Raw genomic sequence first — 21,025 nt, 5'->3', positions numbered from 1 at the left:
AAAAAACACAGCTAAATGTTTTATTTACCTGCTCCCCTAGTTGCCCTTGAACCTTTTTGAACTTTTTGAACCACTGTACTCCATGTGCTGTAGGTAAACCCACACTGTGCACAGTAAACGTCCACAAGCAGCAACATGAGAATGACCAGATAATCTGTTTTGAGGAAATAAATGTTGGGCAGGACATTGCGGATAACTTCTTGATGTGGAACCTGGTTGGTTCAGCGTATCATTCCTTGAAAGTATGAATGGATAAGACAGAGCCATTTTTGTTTTTTAAAAAAAAGAGACACAGTACAAATTGGAAAAAAAAATAGATTTGTACGAAACAGTTTCACCCGGGACCAATAAGGGAATACTTTTAAAATTGAAGAATTTTGATAGAATGAATGTTTAGGTTGCCAGGAACAACAGAGTTATCATTTTAACTCTGCACCTTGACAGGTTCAGGAAGAATGTCTTTAAAATACTACTATTAATTACCACTAGTACATTTTTTTTTACAGGAGAATGCAATTTTACTTCGGCTGACAAACTTACTTACTTTTGACTTTAATCAACACCCAACAGATGAAGAGAACTCCAAGATGCAATGTCTCTGAAATTTTGAAGGAAACTTGCTGGTCTCCAGCCAGTGACATTGTGGAGTATTACATGCCCATTATATTTTGAAATAGTTGCTAGCTTTCTTCACCGTATTGCTACTCCAGATACAGATATCAATAAACTAATAAATTCAAGCCATCTACATCTCCATCTTACATGCACACACATACAGGTAGATCCTGCCTATTCATGAGTTGATTCTTTTTCTTTCACATTGTTTAGGCCATATCACCTGACGGAGAGGCAATAGTGACAGGAGCAGGTGATGAAACGCTACGGTTTTGGAATGTTTTCAGTAAAACTCGTTCAACTAAGGTATGAAATTCACCAACTATTTTCTGGCAGAGTTGTTTGTAAACATTATGGTCAACTTAAACATTAGTGTATGTAATTATAATTCCCATGAAAGTAACAATTTTTATTTGGCAATCAATCATGTAATACCACACCACCTAATAATCATCATATCAGAAATGATTTCAAATTCTGTGTCCTTAACTGGCTGGGTTACACTTTTTGTAGTTACATTTTGCAAGAGAATAAGACAACACAGGAACATCACCAAGCTTCTGGTGACATAGTATCACAGTTCATTTGGCTAAAGTAAGATTAAGCTAGAGAAATGTTAAGTTTATCAAGAAAACTTAATCCAGTAGAACTTATTGTCAAAATAGTTTGTGAGTTGCTGCTCTTTTTACACCAACTGCTGTACTGGCGATCTCCTATTCTTTTGGAATCAGTGAAGTAAATACTGAAGTGTAATCACTCATTTGGAAAAGATGCAGCAGATTTCCAGGCAGCAAGGATTCAGAACCAGCAATATAACAAATGACCAGATAATTTACATGAAGAATTTTTGAGGAATATATTTTGGCTGACACAACCGAGAACTGCTCTAATTTTCAGTTTTTTTGTGTGGGATTTTCATGGCTTACCCAGAAGGGCAGACAGGACTTGGACTTTCACATGAGATTCTAACCCAATGCATTAAAGCAGATTGTTAAGCTCCATTTGTGGCACTGTTCAATTGAGTTGTGGCTTCTTTCCTGTGAGGAAATTAAAGATGAGCCTAGCTGCTTCTACCTGCTAGTGACTGCATTCCACAATTGCCAATGAGAAACACAAGTTAATTTTTTTTTTGTATGGCTTCAATCTTAATTGTGTTAGTTGACCCAGTCATCTCCTTTCTGTTTCACCAAACCACCCCGCCACTGCCCAAAATTAATGTTTTTCTTATCATACCTTCTCCATGATTTTCAACTTGCTGTTTTAGTCCCTGTACTACAACAAACTGCTGCCCATCCAACCTATCATCTTAACTACCATCTTGGTGTCCTTCTCAATTATCCCTTGACTTCTGCATCCTTTATGGAATCTCATTGTTTGCCCCTTCCTACAGCTTTAGCTTTCTACAATCCTCAGAATTCCACATGCCTGCAACTCTGGACTTGTGTCCCCTTTAGGCCACCATGCTTTGAGTTGTCTGGACTGAAAATTAGAACTCCCTCCCTTAACTTTCACCTCCTTTTCCTCAGTTAAAACACATTCCTTTCTGAACAAGCATGGCATTACTCTTTGTTCAGCATAACCAGTAAGGGACCCATATTAATGCCTCTGTGAAACACCCCAGGAGGTTTATCACAGTAAATGAATTATATAAAGATATAGTTTTGGTACTATGAAGACCAAATCAGTAATTGAACTGTTTTGATTTTCTCAAAACATCTTAGTTATGAGTAATTTATTAATCTAATGGTTATTTGAGATTTATGGATATGAATGGAACTAAATGTATTTTTCTTTTAGGAATCCAAATCTGTCCTTAACCTTTTTACAAGGATACGGTAAAACTGCCAAGAAGAACAGGTGTTTCTTATGAAACTGATTCCCTCAATACAATCAGCAGTAAAGTTCATCAGAACAAACATAACCTCCTCTTCACTGTTTTTGTTCAAGTGGTCAATGCACTTTTACTAAGTTTTGAGATTAATTGGACAGAAGACTGTTGGGACATTACTAATTCATCTCAACACCAAGATGGATGAAAGAAATGCAAAAGGAGTGTGGAGTAAAAGGAGAAAGTTCACTTTATATGTATCTATTGTACAATATGTACAGAAGCTATTTATTGGACTGAGGATGACCTTTGATGCTGTCTTAATGTTTGCATGGAACTGGAGTGTGGGAATAGATCCAGAAGTCCTCCTAAGTCTTTTATAGAAAAAAAAACATGAAAAGTATTTACATAGTGTGTCTTGGATATCTGAAAAGGAAGGTACTTTTTTTTAGAAATTATCCACCCCCATTCTATGGAATCATTTCAGTATTTGCTTCTAGAGCTGAGAAGTTTAAATTTCTGTAATTTACCTTGCACTTATGAAACTTGTTCATTGAGAAAAGTCATTACAAATGGGAGCCATAATTAAAATTCATATTTAACAGGAAAGTTTTAATTTTCATTTATTAAATACTCACTGGTTCATTGAGCAGAATTGGCAATTTGTGGCTGGCTGTAGTTGAGACTGAATCAGTGTGTTCGTTCACTTTTACACAGGTTTCACTGTGTTACTGAAGAAATTCATTAGAACCATTGTTTACATTATATGCATCAGACATAGTTAGGTTGACTTGTATACAAACTCTCTTCTAACCCGCACACTCATTCACCATGCTATAAATTGGCACAGATAAACATCTCGTTCTTTTCCCTTTTTAAGTGAACCATGTAACCCAGTATGAGGTGTTGGAAGAAAGCCAAAGTTGTGTTTTAAAACAAAATTGGTGTTGTTCCATGACATTCTCTGCCTATGGAGGGTGTGTGTTCACATTTTCATGCAGAAAAAAATTATCTTCATCTCAGTACCAAATGGTCTACAGTATATTATTAAGCTGTGATCCATGGTCTCAGTCAACAGCAATTACCACGTCTGGTCCTCCCAGAATTTTATACGTTTTGGAGATCAAATCATAACTGCAGGGGATGCACTGAACATGCAGGAGCACTGCCAGTGATGCAACAGATAGCTGTTTACACTAGCCATATCATCATATTTCTTTGTACTTGATATTCCTTTAGGTTGTTTTTAGCAATTTAAAAGGCAATCTATGTTACATCCAACAGTCCTCTGTCCCTAGCATAGTATATTTCTTAGTGCTTCAGATGTTCCTAGTTCAGCATTGAAAATAATGCCATTTTGAGGTGGTACCAGCTTTTCTGCAAATGCCAGCCTATGGGATAAGCGCAGAGGCCATCTAAAGAATAAATGCAATACTGGGTATAAGTAGAGTGTTACTGTACATTTGTAATCTTTGTAATTTAGTTCCTGTGCTCCCAGCTCTCTTGCCAGCTAATCTGAAATTAAGCCAGTCTGTTCATAAAATTGGTGTCAGGTTTGATCAAGCCATGCATTTCTAACCCCATAATAATGCAGTAATGGAGTTTTATCAGCTCGGCCTTCACTGAAATGCTAATTCATGCATTTATGATAGAGACTTTACTAATCTTACACACTCTCTTAGCTAGTTTCCTACATTTTCTTCTCTGTAAATGCAATCATCCAGACACTGCTGACAAGCTCTTAACTCCAAGCAAGGTTCACTCCCCTTTCAGTCCTCTGCGTGCGGATTTACATTGTGGCTCCTGGCTCAAGTGAAATTTTGACATTAAATTCTCATCCTTGCCTTGATCTCCCCATTCCTATTCTTTTGATATTTATGCTCTGTGAATTTTGGCTTTTGACATGTTCCCAGTTCAACTGAATTATGGTACAGAATGGTCATTTAGCCTATGCCTGCCTGCTCTCGTTCTATTACATAAGGCCGATCACTTGTCCTTTTCCCATATCCCTGCAGACTGTGTTTCTATCAAAACAATATCCAATGTCTCATTTTTTGGGTCTGAAATTGGAATTACATGGGTATGCTTCCTCTTCATCATTTTACTCCGACAAAATATTTTGTCAAAGTTTTTTTCTCCTCTGACCTAAAATGTCTGTGAATTGGTCTCATACTTTAGTTTTATAATACTCCAGTGAAGCATCTTGGAACATTTCATTACTGAACAATAAAGTATATTTCCTTCTAACGTAAAGTGCACAATATGACCCAATGTTCAAAGAGAACAAGAAAGCTGTTAGGTACCAAGGATTCTCTTGGATAAAAGAAGTCAACAGGCTACAAGCACTTGAGCATGCAAAGGCACCATTGAAAAGTCCTGACAATGGCGAGCACTTCTGCCTCTCCTGCCACATAACTCCACAAGGAGGATGCCGAACAGGCCAGTAATATAATTAATGAGATAAAGAACATAAAAAAAGTTGACATGGGTCTTGGCAGACTGAGGGCTATGACTATTACTCAAAGAAACACTGCCAAACAATGTGCTAATTCAATCCAATTCCCTTATCCAAAGTTTTCTCCATCTTCACATGTACCTTCAAAAATAGTTCAGTTCTGCTTAAAAATGGCTTTGAACTCTCTGGAGTTGACAGGTATTACTATTTGAAAAAAAGCAGAGATATTGCACCTACCTATAGTGCCATTACCATCAACCACATTCACCTCCCCTTATCCAACTTTAAGTCATTGTAGCCATGATAGTTTTATTTTCCTATCCTCCTGGGTTGCATTCATTGTGATCAAATCTCAACAGGATTCTCTTCATAGGTGAATTAAGGAATGGTTAAATTAGCCAATGTGCTGTTTTCCATTCAACCCCAAGGGAATAAAATATCTACCAAATTAGGCAAGCACATTAATTAATTAGAAAAAAAATGACAGTGGAGCAACTAATTGCCAAAGCAGTCAACACAACAGAAACACATCACCTTGTAGAATGGTTTGCATTTTTATTAAATAACTTTATTCATACAGCAAGAGCAACACTTAGAAACACTACCCTAAATAATGCATCTGGTGCTGTAAAATAATTTAATATTGTACAGATAAGACTAATTGTATTAGTGGCTAGTTCTAAACAAAAACACACAGCATAAAATGGATTCAAATGACTTTTCTTTAATAAAAGTGACTACCCTTCCTGTTTAACTCCAAAATTTAAAAACATCTTCAGCTGGAATTGTGAATATACACTTCAGCCTTGAATGAATCATTTCATGCAATTTAAGACAACTGATTTCATGTTTTATGAATTCTTATGAATGATGTTCAGAGATAAAATCCTCTCAATCCTCTGCACAAAGTGGAATTTAGAAATGGTAAACTTCAAATCCGAATTTGGAAATCTAGGGAAAAAGAGAGAGAAAAAAGGCTCATTCATACCCTCCCAATATCACAGAGTGCTTCACAACCAATAAGCTATTTTTGAAGTACATTCATAATTATGCAAACAAGAATAACAACTAATTTCCACGCAGCAAGTTCCTACAAACAGTGATATTTTGTTTTACTGTTGTATGGAATGAGTGTGTCACTGGCAAGGCTAACAACCCTTAATTGCCCCTGAAGTAAATGGGGTGATTTCAGAGGGCAGTTAAACAGTCAACCACATTGTTGTGGGTCAGGTGACATTTAGGTCAGACCATAAGGATGACAGATTTCCTTCCCCAAAGCATCACGAGTGAACCAGGTGGGTTTTTACAACATTGGTTACATAGTCACCATTAATCAGGTTTTTTAAAAAATTGTTCCGCTTTGCTGGCATTGAGTGAACAGTACATGTTCCGGATTATAGAATGTGGAAGCAGGTCACTGGGCCCATCGAATCAACACACCCTCCAAAGAGCATCCCTTCCAGACCCACCCCTCTAACCTGCACTTCCCCATGGCTCACCAACCAACCAGCCAGCACACCCCTGAAAATTACAGGCAATTTAGCATGGCCCATCCACTTAACTTACACATCTTTGGGCTGTGGGAGGAAACTGACAGAGACACAGGGAGAATTCACAAATTCCACACAGACAGTCACCAGAGGCTGGAATCGTATCTGGGTCCCTGGCACCGTGAGGCAGCAGTGCTAACCACTTAGCCACTGTGCCACCCAAAAGGATACTGGAGAACACATTTGTTTTTCTTCAGTGAATGCTGTGAAATCTTTGGTGTTCATTTGATCAGGCAAATGCGAGGCTCAGTTTAACATACTGAGGTTTTTACAAAAATTATTTCACTGGCTAGGAGATTATTTGTTATCCACCCCTAACTGCCCTTAAAAGGTGGTGGTTATCTGCCTTTTTAGTCACTATATTCCATGTATCTTTTAGTAATTAATAGGATGTGGGAATTTGAATGAACTGCTTCCTTGAACTACTGCAGATACACTCTCAGTGCTTTCAGGTAGGAAGTTTCAGGACTTTGACCAAGTGACAGTGAAAGGGAAGCAATACAGTTTGAAGTCAGAGAGACAGATGGCTTGGGGGGGGAACATATAGATGGTGGCACTTTTAAGCATCTGTTATCTTTGTCCTGCTACATGGCCAAGGTCTTGGATTTGAAAGGTACTCTTTAAAGGGTGAGCTGTTGAAGTGAATCTCATAGTTGCCACTGTGCTGTGAGGTGAATGGAGCAGTTGTTGAAGGTGTTAAGATGGGTGCCAATCAAGCAGGTTGCCATATCTTTGATAGCGTCGGAAGCTTCTAGAATGTTGTTCGAATCAAGCAAGTGAAGATATTTCATCACATTTCTGACACTGGTCTTTGAAGAAGGTGGGGAATTCAGGGATGGTAAAGCTGTTGAATGTCAAGGGAAGATGATTAGCTTTTCTCATGTTGGAGATGATTCGGATTTGGCACTTAATTCTCTCTCTTGCAGTCTAATACTTTATGCACCTTTTTTTGACTAACAGGATAGCTTGGCTTAGTGAAAAGAGACATGAAAACTATATAGTGCTGCAGTACATGGGCTAGAATGGACAGTGTAAAGTCAAGATTATCTCTTGCTTCAGATTTATCCTACCTTCCTGAGGACTGTGTGATCTTTACAATGCACGCTACACTGACAATCAAAATCAGAAACTGAATATGCCTCATGCAAATCATGAAGTCAGATTGGGTGGCACGGTGGCTCAGTGGTTAGCACTGCTGTATCACAGTGCCAGGGACCCGGTTTCGATTCCAGCCTCAGGCCACTGTCTGTGTGGAGTTTGCACGTTCTCCCTGTGTCTGTGTGGGTTTCCTCTGGGTGCTCCGGTTTCCTCCCACAGTCCAAAGATGTGCAGGTCAGGAGAATTGGCCATGCTAAATTGCCCATAGTGTTAGGTGCATTAATCAGTGGTAAATGTAGGGGAATGGGTCTGGGTGGGTTACTCTTCAGAGGGTCGGTGTGGACTTGTTGGGCTAAATGGCCTGCTTCCACCACTGCAGGGAATCTAATTAGAAGTCACATGACATGAGGTTATCGCCCAACAGGTTTATTTGAAATCAAAAGCTGATGAGGGGTCAGTGCTTTGAAAGCTTGTGGTTTCAAATAAATCTGTTGGACGATAGCCTGGTATCATGTAACTTCTGATTTTGTCCACCCCAGTCCAATATCAGCACCTCCACATCATGGAAAACATTAAACACAGTGCTTGCCAGAAAACATTTTCAGGAAATCATGGTTGCGCGTTTATAATAAATTATTACCTCCACTTTTTGTTAGGCTTCGAATCCAGGATATTGCCTGATAAGTGGACTTTTCAATTATTCGTACATATTTGATCTATAAAAATGAAGACATATTAAATGGGCTTTTGATATATGGCAATATGTAATACTTGAAAATATTATCAATGTTGAACAGCAGTTACAAAGAAAAATCATATTTGTGTAATCACTTCCCTATCAAATAAATCAGAGTAGAACATAATCCCAACCTTCAAATTCTAGATCCTATTTCAGGAATAGAAAATTACTCTAAATATAGTTATAAATCTACTGAGGGAGATTGCTAATTCTTGGATATACTTATTCTGCTCAATCAAGACAGGCAGAGCTTGGGATATAGTTAGAAGTGAGTTAAAGAGAAAACAAGTAGGCGAAAACAAAAAAAGAGACAAAGAAAAAAAGCCTTTAGGGAGTAAGAGAGAAGACACACCATGACCTTAATTGGATTTGGATTCAGCACTGCAGTTGAATTCATCTTTGGCTCCATCAACTTTAATCGAACGTGGCTTTTCTAAATGTGAAGCCAAACTTGAAACTCTAACAGAAAGCTGCACATGGTGAGAAAGGAGACTGGAGTGAGACACTGCCCGAGTATATAGTTCAGGGAATTTGGAAGCAATGTTGGAGAACTTGGTACAGGGGGGAGGAGGTGCTTTTTGAATCAAAGCTTGTAATCTTTCTTAAACAGGATAAACCAAAGCCTAAGATCAGGGGCCCAGCATTAAAAAAGTCACATCACACATAAACTACTAGTTCATTGTTTGTTGATACCTACTAATTTGACAAATTAGTGATGTCTTGTGGGAGCTAGACGACCCCATTGTGGTTCATAGCGATCATATCTATAGCAACTCTTGGTCATTTGAGGAACTTCAGCTCAGAGCTGATGAGCTGGAGTCTGAGCTTGGAACACTGCAACACATCAGGGAGGGGGAAAGTTATGTGGATACTGTCACACCCCATACATTAACTACCTTGAACTCAGTCAGCGGTCAGGGACGTGAGGGTGTGACAATGACTGAGGCAGGTGGGAGATCTGGGAGGTAGTGCTGAAGGAGCATCAGCCCTTGAGCTTGTCTAACAGATTTGCGGTTCCTGTTCCTGTGTGGATGAGACTAGGGGTTGTAGGATGAGCAAACTGACCATAGTACCACTGTACATGGAGATATACAAGAGGGGGGAGAAAAAGGAAATGCCGTTGTAATTGGGGAAGAGTATTGTCAGAGGAATAGACAACATTTCCTGTGACCAGGTTTTGCCTGCCTGGTGCATGCATTCAGGATATCTCATCTGGGCTGCAGGAGTAAGAGGGGAAAGATCCAGTTGTCATCGTCCATGTTGGTACCAATGATATAGGCAGAAAGAGGAATGAGGTTCTGCTGTGGCAATAGGAGGAGCTGGACTAAATTAAAAAGCAGAAGTAAAAAACGTACCTGATCCATGGGCACATTTGCACAACATCAACAAGATTAAAGAAGTAAATGCGTAGCTCAAAGATTGGCTTGGGAGAAACTGGTTTGAACTCTTGGAACATTGACATCAGTACTGGGGAAAGAGGAAGATGTTCCAATAGAATGGACTTCATCTGAATCATGCTGTGACCAGGGTTCTGGCAAATTACAAAACTAGGGCTGTGGATAGGGCTTTAAGTAAAAACACAGAGAATGGAAGAGGTCAGGTATCCAGCTTTAGGCATGGCAGATAAGGGGACAACAATGAGAAGAGAGTCAGTAAACGCAGGACAGAGTGTTGTAGTTACACACAGTCTACAACTCAAGGTAAATGAGCTTGTAGCACAGATTGAAATTGGCAGGTAGGATGTTGTAGATATCACAGAGGCATGGTGACAAGGGGTCAGGACAACGAATCAACTATCCAAGGATACATATCCTATTGATAGGACAGGAAGATGGGCAGAAAGGGGTCACCTTGTTAGTAAGAAATAAAATTGAAGCAATAGTATAAAGTGATAGCGTATCAGAATATATATATTCTGTGTATGTACTGTTAAGGAATTATTTAGGAAGAAGGTACCTGATGGGAGTTGTGCACAGGCCTTGTATCAATAGTCAGAGTGTGACGAAGAAAACAAATCAGGAGATAGGGAAGGCATGTAAGAAAGACACTTTTACAATAATCATAGGGGACTTCAATGTGTAGGTGGACAGGTTGGTAGCAGATCTCAAGAAAAGGAATTCATGGAATGGTTTTTTGGAGCAGCTTGTGGTAGAACCCATTAGGGAACAAGTAATTCTGAATTTGATGTGTAATGAGTCAGACTTGATTAGGGAACTTAAGGTAAAATATCCCCAAGTGGGCAGTGACCATAATATGATAGAATTTACCCTGCAGTTTGAGAGGGAGAAGTTTGAAACAGATGTAATCATAGAATCCCTACAGTGTAGAAACAGTCCACACCAACCTTCCGAAGAGTAACCCACCCAGACCCATTCCCCTACCCTAATACTCTACATTTCCCCTGACAAATGCACCTAACCTACACATCCCTGAACACTATAGACAATTTAGCTTGGCCAATTCACCCTAACCTGCACATCTTTGAACTGTGGGAGGAAAGAACATGCAAACTCCACACAGTCATCTGAGGTTGGAATCGAACCTGGGTCCCTGACACTGTGAGGCAGCGGTGGTAACCACTTAGCCACAGTGGAAGGGAAGTCTCACAGGGAAGACAGTGGAGCTGCAATGGCAGGTATTTCTGCGGGCAACTCAGGAGGCACAACAGAAAGTCATGCCAAGGAAGAAGAAACGTGCTAAGGGAGGATAAGGCTGACAAGGGAAGTCAGGGACAAAATAAAAGCAAAAGAAAAGTATATAATATGGTGAAGATTAGTGGAAAGCCAGAGGATTGGAAAGCCTTTAAAACCAGTAGAGGATAACTAAAAATGCAATAGGTAAGACTTTGGAGTCCATTAAGGATGAGATTGTGCATGGTAAAATAAAGCTGAGCCAGCATGGCTTTGTCAAGGAGAAGTCGTGCCTGATAGATCTGTTAGAATTCTTTGAGGAGGTAACAAGCAGTTTAGACAAAAGACAACTAGTCGGCATGATCTATTTGGATTTCCAGAATGCATTTGACAAGATGCCACGCAGGAAGCTGCTAAATATGATGAGATTCAGGGCAATGTACTGGTATAAACAAATTATTGGTTCACATACAGAAGACAGAGTTGCAATTAACAAGTTTTTTCAGGATGGAAAGGCATAGTATCTGAATGTTCTTGTACAGATAGTTCTTTGGTTACATTTTTGTATATCCCCACATTATACAAAAAATCATGTTTTAAAAATAGTGCTTAAAGTGTTGATGCTGTAATTGCATTAGAGCCAACAGTTTGCGCTTTAGAAACAGTGTCCCCAATTCGTCAGTCGTGTTACAGTGAATTCTCGTTACCGGAATACACATTCTAACAGAATGATCTGCACGAGACACCTAGAGTATTCTGTATAAATTTGATCCCTGCATTCAAGGAAGGATATACTGGCATCAGAGGCAGTTCAAAAAAGGTTCGCTAGGATTATTTCTGGGATGATTTGGTTGACTTATCAACAACAGCCAAACAGGTTATATCTTTAATCATTAGAGTTTAGAAGAATGATTTTGGTGAAACACACATTCTGAAACAGTTCGACAGGGTAGACGTTGAGAAGATGCTTATACTGGTAGGGAAATCTCAGGAAAGGAGACAGTTACAGAATAAGGGATCTAAAGCTGAGACACGAAGGAATTCCTTCTCCCAAAAGGTAGTGAAAGTATGGGATACTCTATCCAAGAGTGTTTTAGAAACTAGATCACTGGATATACTTAAAGAGGTGATAGTTAGATTTGAAGAGTTGGTAAGATAAAGGAGTTGAAGCCTGGGGCAGATCAGTCTTGATCTTGTTGAATTGAGGGCAGGGCTTGAGAAACCAAATGGCCTCCTCCTCCTCCTATTTCGTGCACTGTTACTGACGTTAATTAATATTACATTGTACATCCCTGATTGGAATGCTTCCTTTTTACAGCAAAGGTCTTGAACATTTACTTTCCAAACAGCATTTATTATTTCTGTCAATACTTCCAGAAATACTACTTGATCTCAGACAGTCATCAGCTCTTTTTATAAAGACACTGAATAAGCATCAACTAAGTCACCTATCCAATACTCTTGGGGGTTAAAAGCTATAAAAATCTCACTGTTGCTTGCATTTAACTTTGGACAAAATATACCTGCAATCCTGATGCTGCTAGGTATTGGATTTTGAACTTCACTCTGATTGGAGGTTTTGCTTCAGGTTCTTCTGCCTCGACACTCGGCAGTCCCAGATGGGCCTTCATCATAAATTCCTTTCCTCCCTGAAGCAATAATGCAAGGCATTAGTAACAATGGATAACTTGAAGGTTAATTTACAGTATGCATTTTGTGCATTAAGAAGGGCAAAGCATGGGTTTGGTTACAATTTTATCAGTTGTGACTGTGAGCCTGATGTGAAGAGGTCTGGAGGCCTGTTTGTATGCAAGCATTTGTAATGGGGTTTTACAACCCCTGAAGTGAGGAATTGGAGCTTAGTCGTTTAGTGCACTTAAAAAAGGTGGAAAACACAACTGTGTTGTTGCCTGGGATACAGAAGAATCCATAAAGTAGAATAGGGATTGGTAATCCTGCAAGACTGCTGAAAACGGATCTAAGAGAACTTGTATTTACTCTGAAATTTAATTAAAAGTCTTTAATTTGCAGTTTGTTTCAGGGAGATTGCAGACGAAGATGACAACAGCTAGTGGAAGTGCAGAAATTAGCTGAAAAGGAATGTGTGCCATTGCTGAGCAAGAAAGCTTGATATAGATATAGTGATAGATTTTTGCTGGGGCTTTGGTGTTTATAAGGGTAGTGTTTAGGAATAGTGGGAGTTTCAATCCTTTTCCAATATTTCTGTCGAGTGTCATATATTTCAATTTATCTTGTTTAACAAACACTTTATTCTTTGAGTTGAAAGTACACAGACTCGTGTTCATTAGCCTACCATCACTGCTAAAAAGAAACAAAGCCAGGGTTGAAAGGTAAGGCTTCAATCTGGGATCTAACTTGTCCAGTATTAACATCAGCTAGGATCAAAATAAATGATTAGATTACTTACAGTGTGGAAACAGGCCCTTCGGCCCAACAAGTCCACACCGCCCCGCCGAAGCGCAACCCACCCATACCCCAACGTCTACCCCTTACCTACACTACGGACAATTTAGGATGGCCAATTCACCTGACCTGCACATCTTTGGACTGTGGGAGGAAACCCACGCAGACACGGGGAGAATGTGCAAACTCCACACAGTCAGTCGCCTGAGGTGGGAATTGAACCCGGGTCTCTGGCGCTATGAGGCAGCAGTGCTAACCACTGTGCCACCGTGCCGCCCACATTACCAAATGGTAATACATTATTAACTATTAGAAATTCGTGAAAAGTTGAAAGAGAAACTCTTTTAAAAGAGAGTTGCTTTTAAAATGCACAACATCTTTATGGAGAAATTAAAGTCTTTGATATTCCAGATGCTAGAGTTGGGAAAGCAGCAAGATCTTGACAGCTTATAGGGCTGGAGGAAGCAACAGAGATAGGGCAGAGTAACATCATGCAGAGATTTGAAAGCAAGGATAAGGATCTTAAAATTGAAGCAATGGGGGTAGCACGGTGGCTCAGTAGTTAGCACTGCTGCCTCACAGCGCCAGGACCCAGGTTTGATTCCAGCCTCGGGCGACTGTGGAGTTTGCACATTCTCCCAGTGTCTGCGTGGGTTTCCTCCGGGTGCTCCGGTGTCCTCCCACAGTCCAAAGATGTGTACATCAGGTGAATTGGCCATTCTAATTTGCCCATAGTGTTAGGTGCATTAGTCAGAGGGAAATGGGTCTGGGTGGGTTACTCTTCAGAGGGTTGGTGTAGACTTGTTGGGCCGAAGGGCCTGTTTCCACACTGTACGGAATCTAATCTCATCTAATCTAATCAATGCTTGTTTGGTGATGCAAAGACAATGGGTTTAATCTTGCCAAAATTTAATTTAAATCCCTCAATCTAGTTTTAAAGACTGAAAGTGCATGATGGTGTAGGACACTGGAATATGACACGTGACATTGAGTGGTAAGGATGCCAATTAAACCCTCCATCATTTAGTTCTCCTGAGTTTCCCATTGTCATCACTTTCAGGAAAAGAGGAAATCATTCTCAGTTTGATTTTATGATCCATTAATACCCAACTCAATACCCAGAACTGACTTTGATGGTATTGTCCAGCCTTACAGGGCCCTACAAAAAGGATTAGAAGGTTTTCATGCATTCAGAAAAGTAGTACTATGAACAAATGTTGGAGGAATATGAATGAACAAGTTGTTTTATGTAGTAAAACAGGAAAGACTGATACCACTTACTAGCATACATTATTGACAGCTATGGTGGCCAGGAATTTTTAGTTAAATGCACTCAGAACAGCACTGCCCCTTTTCAAATAACTAGGCAGAATTTTTTATTTTTAAAGTTACATTTAGGCTTTGTGATTGCTTTCTGAATCATCAAGTGCTGGTAATGAAATTATTGATTGATGGCAAAAGTCAATAGTTGAATAAATACTTTGATCATGGTTTGTTGCAGCATGATAATTTCTCACAGAGCAATAAGGACCATCTGAGAAATAGAAGTATAAAGATTTTATGGATTTCCGCAAGGACTCAGTCAATAGTGCCACAAAAGGTGACAGTAAAACTAAAGCTGTTTGCAAGTTTTCACAGTAACGAAGAATTTAATTCAATGTTAGTTGACACACAAATAGCAATATATCCTAAATCAGAGCTATAACACTTCAGAAATCTAGACAAATATGGGAGGCTACATTTTGGATAGGCAAATCAGGATACAACTTATGCACTTAATGGTAGGGCCCTGGAGTGTGTTGTTGAACAGAGAGACCTTGGGGTGCAGGTTCATAGTTCCTTGAAAGTGGAGTCACAGGTAGATAGGATAGTGAAGGCGGCATTTGGTATGCTTGCCTTTATTGGCCAGTGCATTGAGTATAGGAGTTGGGAGGTCATGTTGCAGTTGTACAGGACATTGATTAGGCAACTTTTGGAATACTGTGTTCAATTCTGGTCTCCTTACTATAGGAAAGATATTGTGAAACTTGAAAGGGTTCAGAAAAGATTTACAAGGATGTTGCCAGGGTTGGAGGGTTTGAGCTGTAGGGAGAGGCTGAATAGGCTGGGGCTGTTTTCCCTGGAGCATCAGAGGCTGAGGGGTGACTATATAGAAGTATAGTTTCCTTACGGTGTGGAAACAGGCCCTTCAGCCCAACAAGTCCACACTGACCATCCAAAGAGTAACCCACCCAGACTCATTCCCCTACCTTACAACTCTACTCCTGACTAATGCACCTAACCTACACATCCCCGAACACTATGGGCAATTTAGCATGGCCAATTCACCTAACCTGCACACCTTTGGATTGTGGGAAGAAACCAGAGCACCCAGAAGAAACCCACGCAGACACAGGGAGAACGTGCAAACTCCACACAGACAGTTGCTCGAGGCTGGAATCGAACCCAAGTCCCTGGCGCTGTGCTAACCACTGAGCCACCGTGCCACATGACGTTTATAAAAACATGAGGGGCATAGATAAGGTAAATAGTCAAGGCCTTTTCTCCAGGATAGGGGACTACAAAACTAAGGGGCATAGGTTTAAGGTGAGAGGGGTAAGATTTAAAAGGGACATAAGTGGCAACCTTTTCACACAGAGGGTGAACTGCCGGTGGAAGTGGTGAAGGCTGGTGCAATTACAACATTTAAAAGGCATCTGGATGGGTATATGATTAGGAAGGGTTTAGAGGGATATGGCCAGTGCGAGCAAATAGGACTGGATTAATTTAGGTTATCTGTTGGCAAGGATGAGTTGGACAGAAGGGTCTGTTTCCATGCTTTACATCTCTATAACACTATATCCATTATTCCTCACAATAGCCTCAATTTCAGTTTTTTTTTAAACTATAGAAGTCACAAAATAGGGGCCAGGTACTTCTCTAAAAGGGAATCAAAGGAAGGCTATGCTCAGGTGGTTCTTGCTGATTGTGGGAATGATGTTGTTCTGTATATGAATGTCGATGTGCAAAAAGTTCTGTATAAAATTGTCCACACCCAAGTCTAATTGACCAGGTCTTTCACCCTTGGAGTGATGGGCTCAATTTAAAATATGCGAACAATAAGCTTTCTGTATTTAAAAATGGAAAGGCTGACTTATTGTACACATTTGCCCTAAACATTACTAAAGAAACCATGTTTCTCGGACTCTCTTATATACACACACACAACCACCCACCAATAAAAGGTAAAAACAATGACTGCAGATGCTGGAAACCAGATTCTGGATTAGTGGTGCTGGAAGAGCACAGCAATTCAGGCAGCATCCAAGGAGCAGTAAAATCGACGTTTCAAGCAATAGCCCTTCATCAGGAATAAAGGCAGAGAGCCTGAAGGGTGGAGAGTGGTGGTGGCGGATGACCACCTCCAAAAAGACCCCACCACCAGGGATATATTTCCCTCCCCACCCCTTTCCGCCTTCCACAAAGATCGTTCCCTCCGTGACTACCTGGTCAGGTCCACGCTCCCCTACAACCCACACTCCCATCCTGGCACTTTCCTCTGCCACCGCAGGAATTGCAAAACCTGCGCCCTCACCTCCTCCCTCACCTTCATCCAAGGCCCTAAAGGAGCCTTCCACATCCATCAAAGTTTTACTTGCACACCCACCAATATCATTTATTGTATCCGTTGCTCCCGATGAGGTTTCCTCTACATTGGGGAGACTGGATGCTTTCTCGCAGAGCGCTTTAGGGAACATCTCCGGGACACCCGCACCAATCAACCACACTGCCCTGTGGCCCAACATTTCAACTCCCCCTCCCACTCTGCCGAGGACATGGAGGTCCTGGGCCTCCTTCACCGCCGCTCCCTCACCACCAGACGCCTCATCTTCCGCCTCGGAACACTTCAACCCCAGGGCATCAATGTGGACTTCAATAGTTTCCTCATTTCCCCTTCCCCCACCTCACCCTAGTTCCAACTTCCAGCTCAGCACTGTCCCCATGACTTATCCTACCTGCCTATCTTCTTTTCCACCTATCCACTCCACCCTCCTCCCTGACCTATCACCTTCATCTTCTCCCAACTCACCTATTGTACTCTATGCTACTCTCTCCCCACCCCCACCTTCCTCTAGCTTATCTCTCCACACTTCAGGCTCACTGCCTTTATTCCTGATGAAGAGCTTTTGCCTGAAACGTCGATTTTACTGCTCCTCGGATGCTGCCTGAACTATGCTCTTCCAGCTAGTTTTCTTCATAAAGTTTGAAGTTTTCCTGAAATCAAGAGAGATAAAATTGAAAATATCTTAGTTGAAATGATTCCTCTTTAATGGCAATCATCTGTAGCCAGCTGTCAAATTGCCCCCAATAAACACGCCTGAATATTAGACAATGTATTTTATAGTGGACTTACTTGAATAGAATTTATAGACCAGATGATAACACTGTCCTCAGGTACCCATTCTACGCAACCTTTAGCTGTGCTGAACTTTGGAGACGAAGCATCGCTGGGGACAGGGATGATGATGGCAACATCTGTAGCAGTCAGACGCTCTTTGAATTTTCCTTTAACCTGCAACATCATAAATATAGTCAACTGGAGAGGAACTTTCTTTCTGTGTTGTAATTGATACATTTAGGTTTGTTCCAACTTTGCTCAGGTAATGCACTGACTGTCACAAACCAATAAAACTCCTTTCCAATCCCTGACCTTATTAGATTACTTACAGTGTGGAAACAGGCCCTTCGGCCCAACAAGTCCACACCAACCCACCCATACCCCTACATCTACCCCTTACCTAACACTACGGGCAATTTAGCATGGCCAATTCACCTGACCTGCACATCTTTGGACTGTGGGAGGAAACCGGAGCACCCGGAGGAAACCCACGCAGACACGGGGAGAATGTGCAAACTCCACACAGTCAGTCGCCTGAGGCAGGAATTGAACCCGGGTCTCTGGCGCTGTGTGTGTGTTAGGTTAGTTACAAAGCATAATGCATTATTTTTTATTAAATAAAAGAGTTATAATTAAATAGTTGTACATTTGTCATGTTTGGGATAGCATTTTTAAGTTTAGAGTATGCAAAGAGGACTGTATTTCAGTCAGTTTGGATGAAATAAAATTAGAAATTGCTGGTGAAACTCAGCAGGTCTGTTAATGTTTCAAGTCTGATGGTTCTTCACCTGGACTGAGTGGATCTGCCAGTAATTGCAGTTTTCATCTCAGATATTCAGCATCTGTGGTTCTTTGTTTTATTTTATTTTAGTAAGCCTGGATGTTTTGACGGTTAGTGATGAAAGGAAAGCTAATATTGTTTCACTGGGAATAGGTACATGGTACTTATGTGTTGAGACAAAGGCTGGGTCTGTGGAAACAAAGTCCCAAAAAAGGTACTGGTGTTGTGCTTTCATCTTACATTACTTGTAAGCTGAAAGAGTAAAAGTCAATAAAAACTGATCAATCTTCCTATTTGGATACAAGGCTAATAATGTCTTTCATGATGCCATGAAGAGTAGGCCTGAAGGAGCCATTCATAAACCTCCGTGCATAGGATTTTCCTAGAATAGCTATGCATATCAGAAATAGTTCTTTATAGTCTACCAGGATCTATCAAAGAGGGAGATGCTAGGGGCCATAAAAGTCTCAATAGTTTGCAATGCAAGAACAAGGGTGGAAGCTCACATTCAGACTGAAAAGATCAAATTTGAGGAGAGTTCAAATGTCGCTAGAAAAATGTACTTCTAGCACAAGCAAGGTGAGTCTCTGCGAAAAGAAAACCTCATTGCAAAATAGTTCTAAGATTATCAGTTAGCACAATGAGAAAAGAACAAGAAAAAAAATCAGATGCTAAGAATCACTACAGATTGATTCTGGGAATATTGAATATCTACATTCAGTGCAAACTGACAAGCTATTTTGAGATCTGGCTAAAATTAACATGAGCACATTCAATTCTTTGGTTCAAAGTATAAGTTGTCTAGTTTATCTGACAGTGGCTGGGTGTAATTTTCACCCTTGGAGTGATGGGTTCAATTTTAAATATGCTAACAATAAGCTTTCTGTATGTACACATTTGCCCTAAAGGTACTGAAGAGACCATGTCTCACTGACTCTCACTGACTCTCTCACACACACACACACACACACACACACACACCAATAAAAAAATAGATATGGAAAATAAAAATAATACTTCTCAATAATAGAGACTGAACTTGATTCCATTTGAGCGCTGGCAAGTTGTGGCTTCATAGCTTAGTCAATAAAATTGCAGAGGTATCGCAGCAGTTGCAATCTACCAGAGTTTAGATTCAGAAATAAGAATGAATATGGAATACAGAGGAGAGAGAAGGTCCTTGTTTCTTTTTCAAGAGGCTTCAGAGAGGTACTTTAGCTGTCCGATTAACTGGAAGTAGCCTGGTCGCTGTTCGCAGAACACCTATCTCTCTTTCTCAGTGAAAGCTGTGTCGTGCTGTTATTTTATTTTAAAGAAGGTGGAAGGATGGTCACTACATCATGTGATGTGGACAATCTACAAAGTCAACCTTTAGATAAAGCTTTGGAGCAATTCTTACAGTTTGTTACATGTTCTCTCATCTGCTGTGTGGTTCTTGCATCTTAATGTTTCCTATCAGTTCAACATTCTTTAAGACCATTAAAGTCAAATTGTGAGTAGCTATTGAACACTGATGTGTTTTTCTTGTTTAGAGATATCTCCTTTTGTTTCCTCGAGGGACAGTGGACTGTTTGAATCCACTAGACGAGCCAGGTGATCCTAGAAATTCATTTGGAATCATGTTTTTAAAAAATATTTAGTCCAATTTAAAACAAAAACATTAAAAATACAGATTAAGATACATAAAACATCATGAAAACACCATCATGACAAAACAAAGATAGTGTTCTGTCAATAGTGTTTGAGATGCTCGTCATGTCTTAAAACTTGAATTCTTGACGTGCCATTCTATTTATTTTTACAACTTATTGATCACTATGGATACAATTAGTGTCAATCTCCTGGTTGAGACTCTTGCCTATGATTACTGTCCAATTACTCCTCCTGGAAAGTAAGTCAAATTTGGAGATGTTGCCTTGGTGCTGGTGATGAAGAATGATCCCCAAAGCTATGTGCTGGAGGCAACCATTGCATATACTTTAATGGGAATGGCAAATGGCACCTAAATTGTCAAATATAAGGTAAGGCTAGGGAACAGACATAAACAGTGACAATTTAATTAAATGGCTTTTCACTTCACAGCATAATACAACTGAAAGATCTTGGCTATAGGTAGCTCCTTGAAACTAAGTGTGCAATACAATATGTAACTGCAAGGAAACATAACTACTTGCTCTTTATTTTGAGCTACATTCAAAAGACAGAATACAAAATCCATGCCCTACTGTTCCATGAATAAAGCTGGGCAGATACGATTGTATTTATTCATGAGATTTGGCCATTGTCAGCACCTATTGCCCATCACCAATTGTTTGTAAGAAGATTGTGGTGAGCTGCTCTTTTGAACCAGTGGAGTACAGGTAGACTCAGACTGCTGTCAGAGAAGGAATTCCAAGACTCTGACACAGAAACAATAAAAGAATGGGAGTATATTTCCACATTAGCTTGGAGAAGAACTTGCACCTGGGGGTGCTCCCTAGTATCTGCTGCCTTTGGCCTTTGAGATGATAGAGGTCACAAGTTTGGA

At 40.2% G+C, this 21,025-nt stretch overlaps 2 protein-coding genes across 9 annotated transcripts in view; one reads left to right on the top strand and one right to left on the bottom strand.

Moving 5' to 3' along the window:
• LOC140479934 (fizzy-related protein homolog) overlaps nt 1-3,052 on the top strand; it is a 54,362-nt gene extending 51,310 nt beyond the window's left edge. For all 8 annotated transcript variants that reach the window (XM_072574346.1, XM_072574343.1, XM_072574345.1 and 5 more), the window contains 2 exons: nt 829-921; nt 2,413-3,052. In XM_072574346.1, coding sequence (XP_072430447.1) covers nt 829-921; nt 2,413-2,454 — 135 coding nt within the window. In that variant the 3' untranslated portion in view covers nt 2,455-3,052. The remainder of the gene's footprint in view (nt 1-828; nt 922-2,412) is intronic.
• Nucleotides 3,053-5,449: 2,397 nt separating this feature from the next.
• The window catches only part of LOC140479933 (AP-1 complex subunit mu-1-like), a 53,222-nt gene continuing 37,646 nt past the window's right edge, over nt 5,450-21,025 (bottom strand). Inside the window, exons 9-12 of the mRNA XM_072574337.1 lie at nt 17,733-17,891; nt 12,439-12,564; nt 8,187-8,262; nt 5,450-5,849 (exon numbers count right to left, since the gene is read on the bottom strand). Coding sequence (XP_072430438.1) covers nt 5,830-5,849; nt 8,187-8,262; nt 12,439-12,564; nt 17,733-17,891 — 381 coding nt within the window. The 3' untranslated portion in view covers nt 5,450-5,829. The remainder of the gene's footprint in view (nt 5,850-8,186; nt 8,263-12,438; nt 12,565-17,732; nt 17,892-21,025) is intronic.

The sequence above is a fragment of the Chiloscyllium punctatum genome, chromosome 7, assembly GCF_047496795.1.
Source record: "Chiloscyllium punctatum isolate Juve2018m chromosome 7, sChiPun1.3, whole genome shotgun sequence".
Taxonomy (NCBI): domain Eukaryota; kingdom Metazoa; phylum Chordata; class Chondrichthyes; order Orectolobiformes; family Hemiscylliidae; genus Chiloscyllium; species Chiloscyllium punctatum.
This window is presented reverse-complemented; position numbering and strand designations above follow the sequence as displayed.